At 43.7% G+C, this 25,291-nt stretch overlaps 1 protein-coding gene across 1 annotated transcript; it reads right to left on the bottom strand.

Annotated features, from left to right (window-relative positions):
- Positions 1-6,000: 6,000 nt before the first annotated feature.
- MANSC1 (MANSC domain containing 1) lies at positions 6,001-23,838 on the bottom strand. The gene is made up of 4 exons (XM_032647275.1): positions 23,562-23,838; positions 18,909-19,228; positions 15,836-15,976; positions 6,001-7,473 (listed from the first exon to the last, which is right to left on the bottom strand). Exons 2-4 carry the CDS (start codon positions 19,129-19,131, stop codon positions 6,602-6,604), a joined length of 1,236 nt encoding a protein of 411 aa, XP_032503166.1. The 5' UTR covers positions 19,132-19,228; positions 23,562-23,838; the 3' UTR covers positions 6,001-6,601.
- Positions 23,839-25,291: the final 1,453 nt, after the last annotated feature.

The following is a 25,291-nucleotide window of genomic DNA, read 5'->3' as shown; positions in this document are numbered from 1 at the left end:
GGCCCCAAACCTTAGAGTTTAGAAGTCTAGAAAATGTTCCAACTAACACGTTTACTGATAACCTATTCAATGCAGGGCCAGCAGGAGTTGTCACAGACACAAAGCAAGGACGGAGAGGCAGAGTTCGAGGCTGGGCCAGACCTTCCGTGCTCTGAGCTGTATCTTTCATATCCTTCCTGCACTGTAATTAGGACTAGTTGAGAAAAAAATTAGGCATGAGTGCCAGCCACAGGTGGCAAACAATAAATGACGCTAGGGCTTCCCTGGTGGCGCAGCGGTTGAGAGTCCGCCTGCCGATGCAGGGGACACGGGTTCGTGCCCCGGTCCGGGAAGATCCTACATGCCGCGGAGCGGCTGGGCCCGTGAGCCATGGCCGCTGAGCCTGCGCGTCCGGAGCCTGTGCTCCGCAACGGGAGAGGCTACGACAGTGAGAGGCCCACGTACTGCAAAAAATAATAATAATAATAAAATAAATGATGCTAGCAGATAAAAAGAAGTATAAGACGGAGTGCGGATCTTCCAGGCACTTTCAATATTTCTGGGAAGACAAATTGTCCATATGAAAAGGTGAACACAAATATAGTGTTACAAAGTCATGCTGTTGGCCCTTGATAAAGACAGTATTTGCATATAGTCATTGAAACAGAATTTAGCCTTTAATCAGTCCTATGTGTTCTCATTTTCAAATATTTAAATGTAAATTGGATGTCTCTCATGGAGAACAGATGAAAAACAAATGTTTACTAAAGATATTATAAATTACGTAATATACAATGAGATTGAAACTCAAAATTAAACACCTCCCACCCCATGTCTGGGTGTGTCTGTTATTAGATGCGTTATTTCCATAGAGACACAGCCCTGCTCACAGTAGGATGGCTTGGTGGAAAGAATATTGAATCAGGAGGTTTCAGTTTTGACTCTTTTGCTAACCAACATCATAATTTTGGGACAGATATCTTAGATTCTGGGCCTTATTTTGGCAATAAAAGTGCTCTAAAAGTTGCCTTAACATTAACCAAAAATGCAGTCACTATGGAAAACAGTATGGAGGTTGCTTAAAAAGCTAAAAATAGAGCTGCCATATGATCTAACAATCCCACCCCTGGGCATATATCTGGAGAAAACTATAATTCAAGAATATACATACACCCTTACGTTCAGAGCACCATTAATCACAATAGCCATGACATGGAAGCATCCTAAATGTCCATCAACAGATGAATGGATAAAGAAGATGTGGTACATGTACATATACTACTCAGCCATAAAAATGAATGAAATGATGCCATTTGCAGCAACATGGATGGGCCTGGAGATTATAATACTGAGGTAAGTCAGAGAGAGAAAGACAAATACCGTATGATATCGCTTATATGTGAAATCTAAAATAGGACACAAATGAACTTATCTATGAGACAGAAAGACTCATAGACACAGAGAACAGACTCGTGGTTTCCACAACATTATAAATCAACTATACTTGAATAAAATAATTTTTAAAAAATTAACCAAAAATATAAGAGCACCAACAAAAACCCGTTCTGTCAGCCCATCTTCCCATAGGCTAAGTAAACTGTACTACTTCTGAGAAATAAAAAAAATCAAATTGCTTATCTACTGATTCCTCAGCACATGGTCTTCATTAAAATAAGAGTATACACTTCATCATTGTGCACCTGGATTATATTCCATTTTCCTAAAAAAATGTATATAAGTGGGGTCTTGCCTGGATTTTCTCTTCATGATATAGAAGCTGTTACATATCCAGCTGATCACATTACTGCCTGTTGCTGAAAGGCATGAACTTCAACAAACAGGTTTTAAAATTCACTTGTGATCATTTATCGAGTGTACTATGGCCAGGCACACACTGAGTATGGGAGAATCAGAGGAGCACTGCTCTCAAACACAGCGGTGTAATATATAAACTGACACATGCAAAGAGACCATGGAAATGTCCTGCTGATGGTATAAATCAAGAGCCGTGCCAGAAGTCCAGGAGGAAGAATACCTCTCCTGGGAGACCCTGGGAAGACTGCAGTGGAGGCGATGTTTGAGCTGAGTCTTGAAAGATGAGTGGAAGCTTGCCAGGTGAAGGAGGGCAATTTACAAGCAGAGGGAATAGGATGGCTCATGACAGTGCCTGGCACGTTTGAGAAAGAGTGCAAAGGTGTGTTTAGCTGCAGCCCAGGTTTTGTGGGAGGGAAGGAAGCTGGGAGGACAGTTAGGTCAGGGCTAGAACACGGGAACCTTGTTAGCCTACACTCGGGGTGATCACCCCTGCAGGTAATGGGGGGCACAGAGGTGTACTGCATGAGGTATTGTGTGTGTTGTGCTTTTAAGGGGAGTGGAGGTCACACGGAGTGAATGTGTAACTTGGGAGTAGAGTAAGCAGAAACGGGTTAGGGAGACCAAAAGGGAGGTGGCAGTGGGAAGGGTTAACTTTGAGAAGCAGGGACTTCCCTGGTGGTCCAGTGGTAAAGAATCCACCTTCCAATACAGGGGATGCGGGTTTGATCCCTGGTCAGGGAACTAAGACCCCACATGCCACAGGCTAACAAAGCCTGCATGCCACAACTACTGAGCTCGTGAGCCTCAACTAGAGAGCCCACATGCCGCAAACTACAGAGCCAACAGGCCCTGGAGCCCACGCATCACAACTAGAGAGAGAAAACCCGCACGCCACAACTAGAGAGAAGCCCATGCACCACAATGAAGAGCCCGCATGCCTCAACGAAGACCCTGCACGCCACAAGACCCGACGTAGCCAAAAAATAATTATAATAAATAAAACTTTGAGAAGCATTATTGAAAGAGAATAGATAACACGTGGTGAACCCTGGCTGTGGAGGTGGAAGGAAAGGGTAAAGCAGAGTATGACTTTGAAGTTGCTCAGTACAGGGGAGACTGGGTGGCTGGTGACACTATTAATCCAGGTGCAAGAACATGATGGGTTCTGTACTCGGGTGTGCCCCAACTAAAGGATGACCATTCACTTTGGCACAGGTGGCCAGTGACCGAACAAGAAGGCAGGATGACAGCGGCTGAGGAGCCTGCCCCAGAATGAGACCTCTGATCTCTTCATTTCCATGCCTCTGGCTCACGGTATCCATCAATCGGTTCAATACCATTTGAAAGCTGTTATCTAGAAGATATCTGATCTACTGAAAACCTCTTTTTTGGGTTACTTCTTATCTGTCCTAAGAGTGTAAGTGTGGGAAGTCTAGAGCCAGATCATTCAGGCAAGTGACCTCCAGCAAGTCAGTGAAACCTTTCTGTGCCTCAGTTTCCTCATCTGCGAAATAAGGATAAAAATTCTTCATGAGGTTGTTACAGGAATGAAATGAGTTAGTCTATGTAAAAGGGTGCCTGGCACACAGTGTAAGTACCTTGTGAGTGTTTGCTAGCATTATTAATAAGTAATGGAATACTTGACTAAAAGTGGTACAAATATTAGAGATTTATTATCAAAGAACAAGATTGGAAGTGGGCAGTTCCAGGTTGGTGCGAGGACCAGATCCTTCGCATATCCCACTCTGCCATCTTCGGCTTGTTAGTGATTTCTCCCCTCATGGTGGCAGAAAGGCTGCAGTAGTCCCAAATATCAAGTCCTCACGTGACCGGCATTTCAAGCAGGAAATGCCTTTCTTCCTTGTGTAGCCCTCACTTATCAAGGAGGAGAATCTTTCCTAGAAGCCCCAGTTGGTTTCCTTTCAGCTAGAACTGGGTCACAGGCCCATCCCTAACTGCAAGAGGAGCTGGGAAAGAATCTGGCACTTCCAATCTATAAACAAACGAAGCAAAAGTGGAGCTGGGCTGGCTGTTGCATGGAGAATCTGCAGTGTCCATCACAGTCTGGGAGCCAAAGATTTCAAGACTGCCTCACTCAGGCCAGGGATAATTGAGAAACAAGGACATTGCACTATTCTTCCAGCGTAAATGAGCCACAGACATCATCCTTCGGGGGTCATTAGCTTTTTTAGGGATAGCTTTTAACTCAGGTGAGTAACTTGTTGGTGAAATACAGAGAGAGGATATTTTTGAGCCCAGGGATCTTCCTAGTTTTCTCACCTGTTCTAGGCTGTCACCTTCCCTTCCCGCAAACCAAAGGAGGAAGTTCATAATTCAGTTCACCTTGTCTAGAAGGTTGGCTAGGCCAATCACTCTTACAGGTACTTAAAAGGAAGTGGATGTAGGCTTCACCCCCTTTTACTGCCCCATGCAGCATCTCACCCATGGTGATGGGGTAATAAGCAGAGAGCTGTGTGAGAAGAGCTACTCTTTCCCCTTGAGAAGGACGCCACAAATCAGCAGTTCCCCTACAATCCACATCCCCACAGTCATGGCCAGAGTTTGGGTCCACAGCATCTCTCATCTGGGCTCCCAATCAAATTTGTCCATCGCAAGAAAGACTGCAGACGGCAAGGTGGATGGAGAGCGCCAGAAGAACGCCTTTACAAACATCCACAGAAAGCCCTATTTCCAATATCCAATTCTGTTAACAAAGGGAGGAGAAATTTTAAAATTCCAAGGTACTTAGTTACTAATCTGATTCTGGCCTACATGTGGATATTCAATAAATACTTGTTAAATTAAACTGAGTCAAGGTTTTATTTATTCAACCTACTTAAAGCTTATGTAAACCCCTTGGAGATTTGTGTCAAGCTGTTAAGTTGGAAAACATATGAAAAGTAGTATTTTCAATAGACCAGCTTTCCTCTTAATGAGCTTTATGAGCTTAGGGTAAACCAGGGGGTAGGGGGAGGGGTTCCAGGCGAGGGGACGGGAAGGAGGAAAAAGGAGAAAAGCCTGTTTCTGCCTCCTCTACATTTGCCTTCGTTGCTCTACTTATTAACCAGTTACTGCCCTCTAGCGTTCACTGTATGAATTCTCACCTGAATCCCATTTTTGTCTTTAAAAACCCTGACGACACCAGGGACCAAACCTCTTGATTTGCAAAGAAGCAAATTGAAGTCCAGAGAGATGAGATGTCGAACTGACCCAGGCGGTCTCCTGGATTCCCAGCTACCCCACTGTAACTTGTCCGGCAAACCCCCGTTACTCAAAACATTTCTCGGACACTGTAATAACTAATCAATAAAAATTACAGGACGCTAATCACTTAATAATACAGGCAGACCTCGGAGATATTGCGGGTTCGGTTCCAGACCACAGCAGTAAAGTGAATACGACAAGAAAGCGAGTCTCACGAAGATTTTTGTTTCCCAGTACATATAAAAGTCATGTTTACACTGTACTGTAGTATTAAGTGCAACAGCATTGCCTAAAAGAAGTATATACCTTAATTTTAAAATATTGCTAAAAAAGGCTAACCATCGTCTGCGTCTTCAGCAATTCCTAGTGGTAACATCAAAGATCATTGATTACAGATCCCCGGAACAAATATAATAATGAAAAAGTTTGAAATACTGCAAGAATTACCAAAATGTGACACAGAGACATGAAGTGAGAAAATGCTGTAGAAAAATGGCACCAATAGACCTGCTTGAGGCAGGGCTGCCATAAACCTTAAATCTGTGAAAAATGCAGTATCTGTGAAGCATGATAAAGTGAAGGACAATAAAATGAGGTACGCCTGTAATTTTAAGTGCTATCTGTTATTTCCAATGTTATTCCAAATAAAGCCAAAATTGACTATTGGTCAAGTTTAGATAAGGACTTATAAATAATTCTGTTACATTCTAAATTTACTTAAGTTTGGAAAATGCCTATATTACTTTTTCTTTTGTTTTTTTGAAAAAGTTAACTAGAGCAGACCCAAAGTAGATGTGGCCATTTATCAGAACTTATCATCATCTCCATGCAGGCTAATATTCTGCTGGAATTCTCCCAAAGGAACCTCTTTTGCTCATTGATGGGATAAGGGGGGGTTGTCTTTTTAACTTAGAACACATATTTTCATCATTTAATCATTTTGCTGGTGGGAATAAATTTAAAGTTATCCAGCTGGACGTGTCACTTGCAGAGAACATTAACTGAGTACCAAAAGATTTATTCAGATATTTAATTGGAAGGAAATACATCTGGAATAAGTTTTATTGGAATTCATATAAAAAGGAAAGTAAATCCATTAGAATTAATACCATAAACAGTCAACTTTATCTGGAACCAGAAATATTAATGAATTGGAGCCTAGGAGTCCTAACCCTTTTTCCTTGTAAAAAGCCAGTCATTTTCCAATTGATGTGGCAATTATTCTTTATTGCTTTAGGTAGAGCTTTGTTTTCAGCTAATATTTTAGAGACAGATCCTTCAAATCACCCAGTTTGTTTCTTTCCCCCGCTTCTTTTCGCAGAACAAGCAAAAAGAGAGCGGTAGGAGGCATCTCTGCCTGTCTTCAAAATACTTGAAAAATCCCGCGAAGGTGAGCAAATCAGCAGAACCTCGCTGCATAGGGGCTATTAGTAACTACATGAATAAAGAGACATCTAGGGACCTCCCTGGCATCCCAGTGGTTAAGGCTCCCCACTTCCACTGTAGGGGGCACGGGTTCGATCCCTGGTCCTGGTCGGGGAACTAAGATCCCACATCCCACAGCCCAAGGAAAAAAAAAAAAAAGAGGCATCTAATGTCCTCCTTAGATGTCAACATAGATGCCATTGATCAAATAATCAAGCCTCGAGTAACGTTTCCTGCGGAGGGATTCTAAGAGCGTTCTGCCCAAGAGACCCAGGCCTATGGCGAGGAACAGGACCCCAAAGAGCACGGTCCCGACCAGGAGCCACTGTTCAAATGCGAGGCCCTGCTGCCTTTCTGGAGCACCGCTCAGGGAGGGCCCACCAGAGCTGGCCTTCCCATCTTCCTGGGAAGCTGTTGTATTTGTAGTGGGAGAATTCACATTTGACAAAGGAAACGGAGCAGGGTCCCGGGCAGCCTCTGTGTTCCAAGTCAAGCTGGAAACGTCTCTAAAGGGCGCCGTGTCTGGTGGGCCTTTCGAGTGTGTCGATGCCCTAAAGATGGAAGTCGGAACCTCAGTTGTGGTCGTGTTAGTGACCGCGGCTACAGGTGGGGCAGAGGTGGCCCCCTGAGGCTGAGGAGTCACAGAAGGTATCCCTGCAGCGTTGGCGGCAGGGAGCGATGCAGGCTTTGGAGAGGCCAGGATGGCGGGCAGAGCGGTAACTGCCACTGGACTGGGGAACACTGTCACATTTTCAGGCAGCAGATGAGCTACCGTTTGCTCTGAGGAAGACGGTGACTTCTGAGAGTGGTCATTTTCTTTATCAACAGTCCACCGTGGACTCGCCAGGTCAATCTTGAGTAGTTTCTCCACGTGATCTGAGGATCCAAACTTCTGAGAAAATGAATCTCTCCATAAGACCGTGGGCTCTGAATCACCGGTGGGAGGAGGGGGCGTGGGAGTGATGGTGTGTGAAGACCTGCTGAGGAACAGAGACTCTTCCTGGGCTACCTCCTGGCTTGGCAAATCAGTTCCCGCCAAAGATGGAAAATCTGAAGACGGAAAGAAAATTTAAAAAAGACTTCCGTATTTCCATGCGAAGGGAGGTTAACGAGTACAAACGTTATCAGCTTGTTCAATAAGACCTCAAACTGTTGATTCTTGACATTTCGTGGTGCAAAATGGAAAAATACGAATTGCTAAATCAGATCCTGATGACCCTGCCTCTCCCCCAGATGCTGTGGTTTATTTCTAGAGTGTTGGCCCAGAGGAGAAGAGAAATGCGTGGAGGAGCATCGGGCAAATGAAGGAAGAGGTGGGAGGGGACCAGCAGAGATGCTAAGAGGAGCTCAGCATGGGCAGCAAGAGGTTTAGGAAGATGGGGACCCTTCAGGGGCCAAGGCCGGGGAAGGCAGCTGGGCTGGGATGATGCGGTAGGAAGAGGACTGGCAGAGAAAACGCTGGGGTGAGGCACAAGCCGTGCCAGCTGGGACTGCAGTGACAACTGGGAAGCAAGCAATCCCTAGGGGAGATATCACGGTGGGGACGGGGTAGCCCACGGGACAATGAGGGGAGGAGACAAAATCCCAGTGACTTGCCTTCCACGAGGAGGAGGAGGAGGAAGCTGGAGGGTCCCTGAAGCCAAGGCGGCAGCACAAAGCTGATGACGTTTTTCAATTAAAAAAATGGGTTTCAGGGACTTCCCTGGTGGTCCAGCAGTTAAGACTGCATGCTCCCAATGCAGGGGGCCCAGGGAACTAGATCCTGCACGCCGCAACTAAGAGCCTGCATTTTTATATTTTTAATAGTTATTTATTTATTTGGTTGCATCAGGTCTTCGTTGTGGCACGCGGGATCTTCCTTGCGGCATGTGGAATCTTTCGCTGTGGCACACAGGCTTCTTTCTAGCTGCGGCGCATGGGCTCGAGAGCGCATGGGCTCAGTAGCTGTGGCACGCGGGCTCGGTAGTTGTGGCACGGGGGCTCTAGAGCCCCGCAGCACGTGGGATCTTAGTTCCCTGACCGAGGATCGAACCCGCATCCCCTGCATTGGAAGGTGGATTCTTCATTTATTTATTTATTTTTTTGCGGTACGCGGGCCTCTCACTGTCGTGGCCTCTCCCGTTGCGGAGCACAGGCTCCGGACGCGCAGGCTCAGCGGCCATGGCTCACGGGCCCAGCTGCTCCGCGGCATGTGGGATCCTCCCGGACCGGGGCACGAACTTGTGTCCCCCGCATCGGCAGGCGGACTCTCAACCACTGTGCCACCAGGGAAGCCCATGGAAGGTGGATTCTTAACCACTGGACCGCCAGGGAAGTCCCAATAAATAAATATTTTTTAAAAAAACAAAAAAACCCAACCAGCTTTCAGCACTGGACTCAGGGGAGGAAGGCGATCTGAGAGATTTTCTTTTGACCCTTGAAGATCAACATTTTAGAGCCAACATCTTAGGTTCTGAGGACCATGGACCAGTATTTGAAATCACTATGGCCACGTGGCTAGCATAAAGAGCAGAAAATCACAGAGTCCCAACTCCTGCTGAGGAGGAACCAGCCTCAGATCCTCCTCCTGTGTGAGAAAGTTTAGAGTTTTGCTCTTCGTCACACATGCCGTTTATCACAGCTCGAACTGAAAAGGCTGGTTAAAGCAATCCGGGACAGAGAAGGACCCCTTGAATTGCTCTGTATCACTCTGCTACTTGGCTTATCATTTCACTTAAATTAGAACGGCAGAAACACAAGGAAAGAAGTAACGGTGATTCTCCCCTCTTCTCTTTTCCGTCTTCTATTTCAACTCCCCTCAGTACCAGTTTCTAAACTAGACCTCACTCTCCGCTCTGCTAACAAATAGATCCAGAGGCAACTTCAGATTTGTGACATCTTTGACTACTCTCTAAGCTTCTCACTACTCAGAGGTCCTTTAGAACTGTCACTTAGTAATCCGTCTAGGACAGGGGTCAGCAAATCATGGCCACTTATCTTCATATGGCTTGCGAGCTAAGAATGTTTTCTACATTCTTAAATGATTGAAAAAAATCCAGAAGGATAATATTTTGTAACACGTGAAAATTATATGAAATTCACATTTCAGTGTCCATAAACAAAGTTTTATTGGCATACAAGCATGCCCATTTGTTTACACATTGTCTATGGCTGCTTCTACTACAAGGACAGAAGTGAGGAGGTCCGACAGATTGCATATGGCCCACTAAGTCTAACAGACTTGCCTGAAAAGCCTAAAATACTTATTATTTGGCCCTCGACAGAAAAAGTTTGTGGATACCTGCTCTAGGACACTCTAAAATAGAATTTGGATGCCTGAAATTCCTCCAACAATGCTGAAGAAAAGAGTTTCTGCTGCAGGTGATATCACATTCATAGGCATAGTGTCACCACGAGATAAACAGCACCTGTATTTTTAGGTCGTGTCAGATATTTTATAAAAGAGCAGGACTCATCATATTTCATTTTAAAGTTTAAAAAGAAGGCAAAATAAATGCTCTGTGATATGTGTGAACTCAAAACTTAAAATAAGGCCGTTGACAAGAATGACCAAACAGCTGTTTTCTTTCTCAAGAATACAAGGTCGGGCTTCCCTGGTGGCACAGTGGTTAAGAATCCGCCTTCCAATGCAGGGGATATGGGTTCGATCCCTGGTCCGGGAAGATCCCACATGCCGCGGAGCAACTAAGCCCGTGCACCACAACTACTGAGTCTGCACTCTAGAGCCGGGAGAGCCACAATTACTGAGCCCACGTGCCATAACTACTGAAGCCTGCACGCCTAGAGCCCGTGCTCCACAACAAGAGAAGCCACTGCAACGAAGAGTAGCCCCCGCTCGCTGCAAATAGAGAAAGCCCGCGCACAGCAACGAAGACCCAATGCAGCCAAAGATAAATAAATAAATATTTAAAAAAAAAAAAAAAAAGAATACAAGGTCATAAATAAAGCAAAGCTAGGGCTATTCCCATTTCTTGATAAGATTCATCTATTGGCAAAGATCCTAGAACCACACAGGGATTCTCCACACCTGCTCCATTCACCTCACCCACTGATGTTTGCCTTTGGGGTGTGGTGTTTTCTCTCAGTCACTTAGCCATGAGCTATAGAAGGAGCTGGGAAATGTGTCCTCAACCGCTCTTTTGACTTTCATTGTCAAGTGACTTGACTAGATAAAAAAATTTAGGGACTGACTATTAACTTGGCAACCAGCTGAGCAAATAGACTTTCAATGTATTCTATTTCTGAATTCCCCTATTCTAGTCCTTGGAGGAATGACAGACCACCAAGCTCCAAAAACAAACATTAAATAATGCCAAGCTGCAATGGTTTTACAGAATGAACAGAGCACACTGTTATCTTTCAAACTTTCAGTCTGTAAATATTAGTCAGTTACAGGAAATAGAGTTCATCTGAAAACAAACCACCAAACTTATATCTACTGAATTTCACTCTGACCAGGAGGCAGATATTTATTTTTATGGGGCAATCTCAATCCATCAACACGGGCAGATTCATAAATAGAATTACAAACACAATTTGTAAACATCTGTAGATACAGACAGCCTGCTGCACACCAAGTCCGGGGTTGGTGCCACTTTGCCCCTAGGTAGCCACCGGCTCTGGGCTGATGGTGCCCCCTGGTGGCTGACACAGGAATTGTTCGATTCTAATTCCACTTCAGTCACTACCTTCACACTTGCCCTTAAAAGGTTTAGGCACAAGCCAAGTTCACTTTTCTCCCACTTCCACTGGAGAAAATGGAATCTTTACCACATACTCCCTCTTTATGCATGCATTATAAAGTCAGTAACATGACAGAAGTATTATGAAAGTTATAAAACAAATTCAACGATAATTTCTATCATGTCCCGGCAACTATTAACATTTATGCACACCTTAAAATTAAATTTTTTTTCATGTAATTTAAAAACTGGGTGTTTTTCACCTGAAATTTAGGTGACATTTTATTTCTACATCTCAAACTTATTTTTTAACATCTGCATTGTATTCCCTCAGGTGGATCCATTATACTTTATATCCAACCATTCCATAGCATTTGGACATTTAAGCTGTAGAAACTTTTAAACTAATTTCCTTTAAACTAATCAAAAAGTGCTGTTTTCACTTTTTAAACTAATTACGTGATAAACAGTTTCACAACAACAGCTTTTTCTTTGGTATAGATTTTTATGGAAGTCGAATGACTAGATTCAATTACCTATAATTTCTTTAATATTCTGCTTTAATTGTGAAATAGCTGATAGACATAGGGAATACACACTGACAGTGGAAGAAAGGACACAATGAAGAAGAGGCAGTGAGAAGGGATCAGAGAGGCAGATGTGATGGTCCAACTTCCACCTGATGGGAGCTCTTGAAGGAGAAAAATAAACATTCCAATTAGCGTCTTGAGCCCTGACCTCACTGGAAACTCAGGCTGCTGGATACCACCCCTGGGTGTCCAACAGGCTCTGCCATGTTCCAGGTGGTGAAAAAAAAAAGAGGACAGGCTTCCCTGGTGGTGCAGTGGTTGAGAGTCTGCCTGCCGATGCAGGGGACACAGGTTCGTGCCCCGGTCCGGGAAGATCCCACATACCGCGGAGTGGCTGGACCCGTGAGCCATGGCTGCTGAGCCTGCGCATCCGGAGCCTGTGCTCCGCAACAGGAGAGGCCGCAACAGTGAGAGATCCACATACCGCAAAAAAAAAAAAAAAAAAAAAAAAAAAAAAAGAGGAGAAGCAAGAAGCCATAACCGCACAACACTGTAGGTCCCGGTGTTTTTAGCCAAGGTTATATATAGATGTAAAGGAGGCGAACAGTCAGGGGCAACTGCCCTGGCCAGTGTGAAGCCCAGAAGGGGCAGGGAGACAAGATACTTTCCACCCAAGGTAAGATCCTGGCTGCTCTGAGGGGCTTAATTTGTTCTGTGTCGTAGTCTTTTTAAAAAATTATTCTTTTTAACAACTGTGGTAAAATATACTACATACAATGTACCACTTTAACCCATTTTTAAGAGTATAGTTCCGTGGCATTGAGTTTGTGCAACCCTCACCATCAACCACGTCCAGAATTTTTCATCAGGCAAAAGTGAAACTTTGTACCTTATCTGCCAATCTTTTTAGACTTGGGCTTCTACCACTATGTAGGAAGAATTTACACAAGCAATCTGTGCTTTACGCTCCTGTTTAAGGGAATGTTTGACACATCAGTTTTTCCTGCTTCATGAACGAAACTCAGACACAGCCTCACTCAGGGGACACAGCCGCACTCAGGGGACAAAGCAGAGTCAGTGTCCGGATGCCCCGGGGAACATCATTCCCCAGAGAACCCTGACTGCACTCTCCCTCCCAACCGCAAATCCACTTCCCCAGCTCAGTAGACGGTACCGCCACCCACCCAGACGCTCGAGCCCAGGACTAGGACTCAGTTTCACTCTTCGCTCTTCCTCATTCCCCACATCCACACCACCAGCAAGCCCTGTCAATGCTATCGCTGAAATGGCTCGTGTGTTTACTTCCCTCCATCTCTTCCACTGTCTCCCTGGTCCCCAAGGCCACGGCCTTTCACTCAGATCTCGTCCCAGCCTCCTACCCAGTCTTCCCACATGCCCTCTTGCTGCTGCGCCATTGTCCATTCCCAATAGAGCGGTCACAGTGAGTTTTGAGAAATCACCTTTAAAACAGCTCGTTATACATGCCTGCTGAAAACCTTCCAATGGCTTTCCGTCATGCACCGAAAATAAAAACTCCCTACCCCTACAGAGCTTGACGGGATGGCCCCACTTGCCTTCCTTATTGCATATCACTCCTTCCAAGGTTCACTATGAGTCAGCTGCTGAGACTGGAGTGTTTGAACAAACACTCCCAAACCATTCTGCCTTAGGATATTAGAATAGCCTGTTTCCTCTGCCTGGAAGGTCTTTCTACAATCTTCTCACATCCGGCTCCTCCGTCTTCAGATCTCAGCTTAGGGGTTACGTCTTCACAGACGCTTCCCCTGAGCGCCTAATCCAGCCGGTCCACTCAGTAACTATCTTTTTTTTTTTTTTTTGGCTGTGCTGTGTGGCATGCAGGATCCTAGTTCCCCGAACAGGGATCGAATCTGCATCCCCTGCAATGGAAGCGAGGAGCCTTAACCACTGGACCGCCAGGGAAGTCCCTCTGTGATTATCTATTGTGCTGTCTAAGCTCAATTATCTGCATAGCTCTTATGACTACTTTTTTAAATGGGAATTTTGTTTTAATTTTCTCTGCTTTGAAAATATATTCTTATATAAAGGCCATGTTTCATTTTATTATGATCACTGTTTTTTTTTATTTAATTTTTTAAATTGAAGTATAGTTGATTTACAATGCTGTGTTAATTTCTGCTGTACGGCAAAGTGATTCAGTTTATATATATATACTTTTTTTGTTAAGGGTAACCACCTTTTTAAAAAAATAAATTTATTTAATTTGCTTATTTTTGGCTGCATTGGGTCTTGTTGCTGTGCGCGGGCTTTCTCTAGTTGCGGCAGGGGGGGCTACTCTTCACTGTGGTGCGCAGGCTTCTCATTGTGGTGGCTTCTTGTTGCGGAGCACGGGCTCTAGGCGCACAGACTTCAGTAGCTGCAGCACGGAGGCTCAGTAGTTGTGGCTCACGGGATCTAGAGCGCAGGCTCAGCAGTTGTGGCGCAGGGGCTTAGTTGCTCCGCAGCATGTGGGATCCTGCCCGAGCAGGGCTCGAACCCGTGTCCCCTGCATTGGCAGGCGGATTCTTAACCACTGCACCACCAGGGAAGTCCTACATTCTTTCTTTTATATTCTTTTCCATTACGGTTTTTCACAGGATTTTTTTTTTTTTTTTGGCTGCAGTGGGTCTTCGTTGCTGCATGCCGACTTCCTCTAGTTGCAGTGAGCGGGGGCTACTCTCCGTTGCGGTGCGCGGGCTCCTCATTGCAGTGGCTTCTCTTGTTGCAGAGCACGGGCTCTAGGCGCGCGGGCTCAGTAGTCGTGGCGCACGGGCTTAGTTGCTCTGCGGCACGTGGGATCTTCCCAGACCAGGGCTCGAATCTGTGTCCCATGCATCGGCAGGCAGATTCTTAACCACGGCGCCACCATGGAAGCCCTTTCATAGGATACTGAATATAGTTCCCTGTGCTATGCACTAGGACCTTGTTGTTTATCCATTCCATATATAAAAGCTTACATCTGCTAACCCCATCTTCCCACATTCCATTCCTCCCCAACCCCCTACCCATGGGCAACCACAAGTCTGTTCTCTATGTCCATGGTGACTATTTTTCTGGATTATTTATTTATTAAGGTTTTTGTCTCTCTCTCCTAAAATATTAGTTCCATAAATGAGAACCTTGTTTTTCATGTTTAGTGTCGTATCTTTCTATCCTTAAGGCGTAAAAAGTGCTTGGCACATAGAAGATGCTAAATAAAATTTGTTTCTTACTGAATAAATGCAGGGAATATTATTAATACCTAAGGGTGTAAGGACAAAAACTTTATAAAACTGAAATAAAAGTAAACTTCATACTTGAAAGCATTTCATCCTGAAAAATTAACAAGCCAAAATCTCACCAAGGCATATCCAAATAATTTTTACTTGTTTATTTTCTGTATTCTGAGCAAATATGTCATTTCCAAATGTGGAGACTCTATTTCCAATGCCTTGCACAGAATTTGGCATGTAGTTTTTTCTCAAAAACTTTTTTATTTATTTATTTTTTTGCAGTACGCGGGCCTCTCACCATTGTGGCCTCTCCCGTTGCGGAGCACAGGCTCTGGACACGCAGGCTCAGCAGCCATGGCTCACGGGCCCAGCCGCTCCACGGCATGTGGGATCTTCCCAGACCGGGGCACGAACCCGTGTCCCCTGCATCGGCAGGCGGACCCTCAACCACTGTGCCACCAGGGAAGCCCCTCAAAAACTTCTGAAATGAGCTTCCTTCCAGGTCTGGATAATAAAATCCAGTGAGTTTGATTTCAGAGAATGTGATTACAAAATAATTGGAATCTAGTAACAAATGTACCGGAATTTTATATACTGTATTTACATCGTCTTAACCCTTTCAAAATAGTCACCCCTGGAGACCTGTAGACTTATTCCAGTGTTGCTAACACAGTTCTAAAGACGTGTTTCAAAATGTTTACATGAAAGATCTGTGTGCCTTTTACCTTAAGAAGGTAAAAACAAAACCAAAACAAAATACTATCATTCATAGGTATTAAATACTTTAATTGGAAAAAAGAAAGATGTTTGGTTGAATCAACTGAATTTTAAATCATGAGATATTTTCTGATGTGCCTCTATACTTGTGATCCTTTTTGGCAGTTCTTAAACTCTTGCAGAAAACCTTTTACATGAATTATATCCTTACATAATTCCAATCACAAAAGACAAAGAACAATGTTTTTATTACCTCTGATTATCCTGTAACTCATAAGTCCCTTTGCTGGTTTCAGGGGACAGGCTTCCTCACTGGGACAGAAGAACAGGTAGCAGTTGGGTAGTTTAGTTGTTTTTCGAGTGTCGAAGATCATCAAGTTACATGCTTTGTCCCCTGCAATGAAAGGTTTCATAAGCATTATTCTGAAATAGGATCTTCCAGAGAATACGGTGAGCAGGAAAACATTTATTCTAGTGGCCAACACAAAACCCTTTGTTCACTGCCTGCTGGCCGCTGAGTCATTTCCTTTTCCTTAGTGTAGGCACTGAAAGCAATTTTTAAAGACCCTGGGTTTAAAAATCAGAATGATGGTAATTTTGGCGAAACATGTTCAATAGTACATTTCATTCTTTAGAGAGAAGCCTTCCGTTTGCTAAAATATTTATCAAAACATACATAGAAATACTGAGTCTACAACTCACTACTGAGTCCGACCTTAGGAAATGGATCTAACCCTAATGACTGTAGGTACGTCTTGCATCCTAAAGGCATCTTAGACGCCTACGAAGCCATCAGTCTGGTTTTCTTGGTGTGGGGCGAGGGGAGGGTGGTGGGCAGGGAGGGTCAGTAAATGCAGCCTTATACATGCCTCCTTCCACAATGGAGCTGCACAGCATATGGAATGCCAAGTCTATTTTTTACTTTTATCAGTACCATTCTTCTTTGGGTTCTTCAAATTTCTGCTCTTATCATTTTTGTTTGTCTCCCAATCAGGCAGCGGTCAGGGATCACCCTTGACTCTCCCAGTGGGAAATAAGACTGAGTTCGTTTCTGCAGGGGTTTTATCCTATCATGTCTCCATTAGCCAGGTAACAAGAAGGGTACTCTGGTTACTTTGGCTTTTCCTTTCCCCACGATGTGATAATTCTACAAACCATTTTGGGGGGCACTTAGGTAAAGGGGAGGGTCCATAGGGTCCAAGTTGTACACAAAATTTTGTGTCCTTTGTATTTGTGGGTATTTTTCTAGAGTCTGTGGCTATAGGCAAATTATCAAAGTGCTTTTTTGGAACCCTAAACAGTCAAAAACCAACACTCAGTAAAAGAGGGAAAAGCCTGAGATCCATTAACTGAGACCCACAAGTACCTCTGCTTACAGTAAAGCAGTAACAGTACTTTTGCTTGTAGAATAAAGCCACAAACCCTCATTTCTTACTAAACACCTATCACGGAACTGAAGAGAAATGCAAGGTTTCCTATGTTGCCAGGATACGCCCACATGGCATTCAGTCCTATCTGCAGGTGATGCTTCTATTCCACATATATGTTGATATCAACATTTAGAGAAAAACTAGAAATTTAAATGAGACCTCTATGACTTCCATAAATTACTTCTCTATGAAGAGTGTCCAAAAGCACACAGCTCAATTTGAGAAGATCATTGAGTATTTGTTTCCTCATGACAGCAAATACCTGGTGTCATTTCTACCCAAATTCTCTAGTTCTCTGATTCTCTAACACCAACGGGGTGTCTTACAATTCAATTCGATTCTAATATTAACTGCCTGGAGTGAGTGTCAGACCCCACCGGTCTAGGGCTCAGTCCCATCAAACTGTCCCCACTCAGAGGCCAGTCACAGTATCAGGTCCCCAGGTCACTCACACATACGGCAAACTTGGCTATCACCCCCCCCCCACCCCAGGTTCCATAACTTGCTAGAATGACTCGCAGAACTCAGGAAAATGCAATACTTACCGTTATAGTTTATTACAAAGGATACAAATGAACAGCCCGATGAAGAGGTACATGGGGCAAGGTCTGGAAGGGTCCCAAGTGCAAGAGCCACCGTCCCTGTGGAGTTGGGGTGCCTCCTGGCACATGGATGTGTTTACCAACTTGGAAGCTCCCTGAACCCATTGTTTAGGGGCTTTCATGGCAGTTTTATTATGCAGACATAATTGATTAAGTCATTGGCCACTGGCGACTGAATTCAATCTCCACCCGCTTTCCCCCTACCCGGAGGTGGGTGGAGGAGACTGAAAGTTCCAAGCTTCTAAGCAAAGCTTGGTCCTCTGGCGCTCGAGGATTCCACCAAGAGTCACCTTGTGAGCATAAGCTCAGGTATGATTGAATGGGGCTCATTATGAATAACAGAAGAAGCTCCTATGCTCAGAAAATGCCCAGGGTTTTAGGACCTCTGTGCCAGGGAATGTGTATTTATCTTATTACACCACAATCGTTATAGAATGAAATGGAAATAAAGATCTAAGAGAAAACATGTGATTTTGGTCAGCTGATAAATCAAGTAAGGATCTCGAGTCCAGTGTTCACTAGTTCTTCTAGGGTCCTTGATGACAAGGTCTTTTCCATCTTATTCACTGTTTTATCTCCAGCACGTACCAAGGCATTAGGTGCTCAATAAACTTATGTGTTTTCTTTGTTTGTTTGTTTATTAGATATATACTTCTGTTTTCAGGTCATAGGTTTGGAGCCTGAAATATGCAAGGGCATGGTTCAAACCTGCGGGGCTCAGTTTCCTTCTGTGTCATGGAATGGGTCATTCTAAACCCCTTCCCATGCCTCTTAGATTCCTAGAAGCTGCAATTAGTGGCCAGTGGCTTCCTGACTCACCTGTGCCACCAGCTCCAGGGAAGGGAGATAAAACGGAAATTTTGTGCTTCTACTTAAAACTCAAATGCTGATTCTCCTCTGGGATGACTTTAGAATTTTATTTTTTGTCTCAACTCCCTTTCTGTTTAAACGTTCTTTCTAATATCACACTGTATTCCAATATTCCATGATGATGGAAGCCAAGCATTTAAGTAGGACTTCTGTTTTCAATATCCCAGATGCCTGTTAGAACACAACACCAGTGGTTTTCAACCCCTTTTCTACCCACATATCTGAGTGATATATATACACTCATCAGTAACTTTGGCTCAGCTTAGGGGAGGGGAGAGCACACCATGGAATATTCCCTAGTGATTTTGCCACCCACTTTTCTACCCCATTGAGAATCACCAGTACAAACCATTCAGCCTCATCAACCAGCTAGTTACATCACAAAACACATGGAATAAAGAGTTGCCAAGGCATTATTACTTACCTGATATGCTTTTTGTTGAGCAGCAAGAATTAACGCAGTCTTCTTGAGTTAATGTGTGTATGGGCTCATTGCCTCTGATTCCCTTGGAAAGGGATGACTGGATGTCAATGACCATATCTTCTAGACTCTTGATGGGGCAGTTCTGACTGGTGGACAGCCTTAGTGTCAGGAAACAAATTATTACACGAGTGTGAGTCAAGCTCCATCCCTCCCGGAACAACATTTTAAATTTCAGGTTAGTCTTGGTCTCCAAAGGTCAGATAACTCTCCTTCTGGCCTGAGTTTGCTTCAAGAAGATTGGACAGATGACGAATTTCTCTCTAGCACAAAAATAGACAATCATCAATGAGTTTTGTTTCTTTGAACAAACCTAGAGAAGATACATTTCATTTCCTTCAAGTCAATGTAAACAACTCACAATTCACAGAAGGACAGGAATAAACAAGTATTTTTTATCTGTTTTCACTTGAAGAGATTTGAGACAACCTTTCATTAAAAAACTTGGCAGAAAGCTAGGAAGCACACACACATACACTCTCCCATCAATGCTTAAAATCTGACAAGTATCTATGAAAGAAGAGGTCGTCTGCTTTTCAGTTTTAGAATCCTTCCTCTTCTCGCCTCTCCTAAGCAGGAGGGGAAAGGACACAAACTCTGTGGTCATTGGTCATTGATGAAGCAGTGATCATCGCTTTGGATGTATGTTCTTTCTCAGTAATAACAATTAGCATTTTTAAATGACCTACTGAGTGGTAGGCAATGCGCTAAGAAAATTACATACATTGTCCTTCTAGGAATTAGCCCATCAACAGGGGGAATATTCTGGCTCAGTTGAAGGAAACTGTAGGGGCAAGTGTTCTTTCTGACGTCCCTAAAAACACAAAAGTCATAATACATATAATGCCAACTCCATTGGTGAGCTGGTTCTTCCAGAAAAAAAAATGTGAAACTGGCAAGGCTATACCAGAAAATATCCTCATTTCCAGAATACAAATTGTTCACTAAATGATAGCCTAGATCAGAATTACCGCTTCTTTAATTTTTTTTTTTGGTTATGAACCCTTTGGTACTCTGGTGATGCTTACTTAGGCTCTCTTCTGACATGTTTTAAAATATATAAAAGACATGCTGTTAAATGTATAAAATGAAATATACAGGATTACAAAGGAAGATAGTTATATTGAAATATAATTACTGAAAAGTTTTTTAAATGTGCCTATAAGACTCTGATGAAAGATATCAAAGAAGATCTAAATAAATGGAGAGATATTCCGTGTTCCTCAATAGGACTACTCAATATTGCTAAGATGGCAGTTCTTCCCAACTTGATCTACAGATTTAATGCAATTCCGATCAAAATCTCAGCAAGTTATTTTATAGACCTCAACAAACCAATTTTTTTTTTTTTTTGGTGGTACGCGGGCCTCTCACTGCTGTGGCCTCTCCCGCCGCGGAGCACAGGCTCCGGACGCGCAGGCTCAGCGGCCACGGCTCACGGGCGCAGCCGCCCCGCGGCACGTGGGATCCTCCCGGACCGGGGCACGAACCCGCGTCCCCTACATTGGCAGGCGGACTCTCAACCACTGCACCACCAGGGAAGCCCTCAACAAACCCATTTTAAAGTTTACATGGAAATGCAAAAAGGCCCAGAATAGTCAACACAATACTGAAGAAGAACAAAGGTGGAGGACTGACACTACCTGACTTCAATACTTACCAGAAATCACGGCTAATCAAGACAATGTAGTACTGACAAAAGAACAGACAAATAGATCAATGGAACAGAATAAGGAGCCCAGAAATAGACCCACACAAATACAGCCAACTTATCTTTGACAAAGGAGCAATGGCAATTCAATGGAGAAAGGATATTCTTCTCAAAAATGGTGCTGGACAACTGGACAACCACATGCAAAAAAAATCTAGACGCTGACCTTACATCTTTCACAAAAATTAACTCATAATGGATCATAGACCTAAATGTAAAATGCACAACTATAAAACTCCTATGTAACATAGAATAAAGTCTCTGTGACCTTAGGTGAGTTTCTAGATAACAACACCAAAAGCACAATCCATGAAAGAAAAAATTGACAGGTTGGATTCCATTAAAATTAAAAACTTCTGCTCTGTGCAAGACACTGTTAAGAGAATGAAAAACCAAGCCACAGACTGGGAGAAGGTATTTGCAAAACACATATTTGATAAATAACTGGTAGCTAAAATATACAAAGAACTCTTAAAACTTACCAAAAAGAAAACAAACAATCCAATTTAAAGGAGCAAAAGACCTGGACACCTCACCAAAGAAGCATACGAAAAGGTGCTCAATATCATTGTCATTAGGAAATTGCAAATTAAAACAACAATGAGATGCCACTACACACCTATCAGAATGGCTAAAATCCAAAAAACTGACAATACTAAATCCTGACAAAAACCTGCATACAAATATTTATAGCACTTTATTCATAATTGCCAAAAAACTGGAAGCAACTAAGATGTCCCTCAATAGGTGAAGGGATAAACAAACTGATATATCCACACAATAGAATATTTTTCAGCAGTAAAAAGAAATGAGCTATCAAGCCACAGAAAGAGTAACCTTAATTGCATATCGCTAAGTGAAAGAAACCGGTGTGAAAGGTGATTCCAACTCTAGGACATTCTGGAAAAGGCAAAACCACATCGACAGTAAAACGTCAGTGGTTGTCTAGAGGAAAGGGAAGGGCTGAATAGGTGGAGCACAGGGGATTTTTAGGACAGTGAAGCTATTCTATATGATGCTGTAATGATGTATATGCCATTACATTTGTCAAAACCTATAGAGCTGTAGACATAAGAGTGCATCCTAATATAAATAGGTAGACTTTGGTCAGTAAAAAAAAAAAAAAATCAAAACAATTTTTAAAAAAAACAGTATATGGTAATACAGCACCAGTCTATACCTTCCTTGCTAACTGTTATGTCCAACTTTCTAAAACAGTAAAATAACATTTATGGTTCTCTATGCTAAGCACTTTATATATATTATGTCATTTAATCCTTACAAGAATCCTATAAGCTAGATTCCATTACCTCCATTTTCAGTTAAAATAAGAACAACCGTGTGATAAATAACAGATGGTAGGTCTAGTCATTGCCATAATTTTGAAGTAGTGTTGAATGTAATGATTTTGAGATATATACAGTAAGTAACATGACATGGAAATATCTATGATTTCTACCGGTGGCAAATCAGAGCTACCCTACCACTAATACCACTGCAGCTTTTGCCTACATGCCTCTTAAAGGAGATACTACACTACATTTAGAGGTTAGCAAAATAAACTTTTCCACCCAAGTTCACAGACTTTCTGAATACTGTCCATGGACTCCCCAGGTTAAGAATCCTGGCACAAGTAGTTACTTTTTATGCTGCCACACTTTACAAGTCACTGGAGAAAACAAATCAGGAACAAAAAAAGAAAAACCAGGCCAACACTTCACTTTGAATGGATTCTAAGAATCTCTCCTCAACCTGCTGCAAAGAAACCTGAACTGTGCCAGGGGATGTAGGGGAGGAGCTGTGCTTTCAGTACCAGCATCCTGGATCACAAGCAATACTAAAGAGCTTATCTCATTAATGATACCAAACAATTATTAGGTAAATTAGTTCTTCTAATACATTATTATTTAGGCCTTAAAGGTCCAAAGATGAATAGATTTTTAAAACATGGCAAATACATAAAATGGAATATTATTCAGCTACAAAAAGGAATGAAATTCTCATACATGGTACAATCTTGAAATCATTATGCTAAGTGATATAAACTGGATACAAGAGAACAAATATCGTATGATTGCACTTATATAAAGTATCTAGAATAGGCAAATTCACAGAGATAAAAAGTAGAATTGAAGTTACTAGAGGTTGGTGGAGGAGGGAATGGGGAGTTACTGTTTAATGGGTACAGAGTTTTCCTACCTGGGATGCCAAAAATGTCCTGAAAATGGACAGTAGTGATGGTTACCCAATAATGTGAACGCACTTAATGCCACTAAATTGTACACTTAAAATGATCAAAATAATACATTTTGTTACAGTATGTCTATTTTACCACAATAAAGAGATCAAAACAAGCTTACAAATAAAAAAAAAAGGTTCAAAGTGAAGTTGAATCCTGTTGAAATAGAGTGGGAAAAGGATACAGGTGGGAAGGAGACGATGCACCTGTGCTTTCATGCCTGCTGACTAGAGTTACCGGATCGTACCGGCAATCAATCAAATATTGGAAATCATTTTTCTCACAGCATAATCTAACTTAATTTATCGAGGTGTTTATAACTGTGTATAAACACACACTCTACAGAGTATTAGACAATTAGCGGGTTCGATAAATACAGGATACAAATCATACAAAAAAAAAAAAAGGGAAATCTGCCCTTTGAGGAAAGGTGCGTGGCTCACTAAACCATTCTTCTAACCCTGCTGCTGACTTGCCTAAAGACCCTCTCCGGGATACGGGGGCCACCGGCATCCGGCTCAGCCAGTTCTCCGAGCTCCCGGAGGGGCGGAGGACGCTCGCCCTGGGAAAGGGCGGCGGACGCCGCTGCCCCCGCAGGTGGCGATACTGCCCGCGGGGGCTGGAGGGGAGGATGGAGAGCCTTTACCTGGAGACCGGAGGACCGGGCCCTGCTGCCCTCCCGGTGCAGGGCAGCCCAGCGCGCTCGGGGAAGCAGCGGCGGATCCGCGAAGGGCTCGGTGAGGACGCCCAGCAGGCTCCGCAGCTCCCGCCCAGCCCTGGGTTTGCCATTCACGAGTTCCTGCTTCCGTTGCGGCGGCCGAAAGTTTGCCAGAGGTGGAAGGGCACGTTCCCGCCCTGCAACGCGGAGCTGCTTCCCGGCAACCTGGAGCAGGCCCCCTGGGCACCGGGGAGAGCCGGGAGCCCCTTCCCGGGTCCCCAGGCTCCCCACTCACCCACCCCCGGCCCGCATAGCCGCTGTGCGCGCTGCCAGGGCGGGGGCGCCACCCTCGTGGGTGCCTGAGGGTCTGCAGCTGCGCCTTCTCGTTTCCTGGAGACCAGAGAACAGGCAAATACCCACGATGAAAGTCAAACAGTACACAAATGTACACTGTACAGGCATACCTCCGTTTGCACTTAGCAGAGACTGCTTTTTTTTGTTTTTTTTTCCAACAAATTTAAGGTTTGTGGCAATCCTGCCTGGAGCAAGTCTATTGGTGCTGAATTCGGAGGGGCGGCAGTGAGTGGTGGCATGAAGCGAGATCTTAATTCCCTGCCCAGGAATTGAACCTGGGCAGCCTGGATGAAAACCAGGAATCCCAGCCACCACATCCCCTGGCTCTTGCCCCAGTGAAAAATGCATTTCTCATGGAGGCAAAAACTGTAAAAACAGGTACAAAGCTTATTATTGGGGACACAGCACAACAAGTGGGAGAGCAGACAGAAACATTTGTTTAGTTGAGGTAGAAGCAAGGCAGAGATGCACAGCCGGAGAGAAAGGATGGAGGCGCCCTCCCTAGTGCGGAGGAGCACAAGAAAGAGGCTGTTAGGTCATTTATACAGGGCAGTTCTTGCAGGTCTTTGTTTACCTTTGAACAATTATCTGGTTTCTTTTTCCACCTGCCCTGCCCTAAGACCCTCCCCAACACGCATGCGCAACTTTTTCCAAGCTAGATTACAGCCCAGAAGCCTGTGGGACGGCCTTAGCATCACATATTATGGGGTGGCGCCCCCTCCTTTTTGACCCCCAAGGAGCCTTTCTGTGCATGTGCAATGTTTCCCTTGCCCCAAGGATGGGAGATGTATGACCTCTTGATCTTTTAACAGGGTTTAGTCCCACTCTGTCACTGCCATAAAAATGTCCAATGTCCGGTTATTTACTCTATTTCTGTTGCTGGTTTTTACATCGAGGTGCAGATCTCGAAATATAGACAGGAGTCCGGTTCATAAATATGTAGTCCTGGAGCCCATTTCTCTCTTGCTTCAGGAAATGTAAACAGGGGGTTGGTAATGAATGTCCAGCCTGGAGCCCATCTCCTTCTCACCCCCGGAAGTGTGAACAGGATGTCAGTTGTAAATGTCTAGCCTAGAGCCCATCTATCTCCTACCTCGGTGCCATGTCTCCAACAGCATTTGCTCGTTTTTTCATTATTATTATATTTATTATGATGGTGATTTGTGATCAATGATCTTTGATGTTACTACTATGACTTGCTAAAGGTTAGGATGATAGCTAGCATTTTTTAGCAATATTTTAACATTAAGGTATGTACTTTGTTTTTTAGACGTAATGCTATTGCACACTTAATAGACTACAGAACAGTGTAAGCATAACTTTTTTTTTTTTTTTTTTGCGTCACGCTAGGCCTCTCACTGTTG

Source organism: Phocoena sinus, chromosome 10 (assembly GCF_008692025.1).
Source record: "Phocoena sinus isolate mPhoSin1 chromosome 10, mPhoSin1.pri, whole genome shotgun sequence".
In the NCBI taxonomy this organism is placed as follows: domain Eukaryota; kingdom Metazoa; phylum Chordata; class Mammalia; order Artiodactyla; family Phocoenidae; genus Phocoena; species Phocoena sinus.
This window is presented reverse-complemented; position numbering and strand designations above follow the sequence as displayed.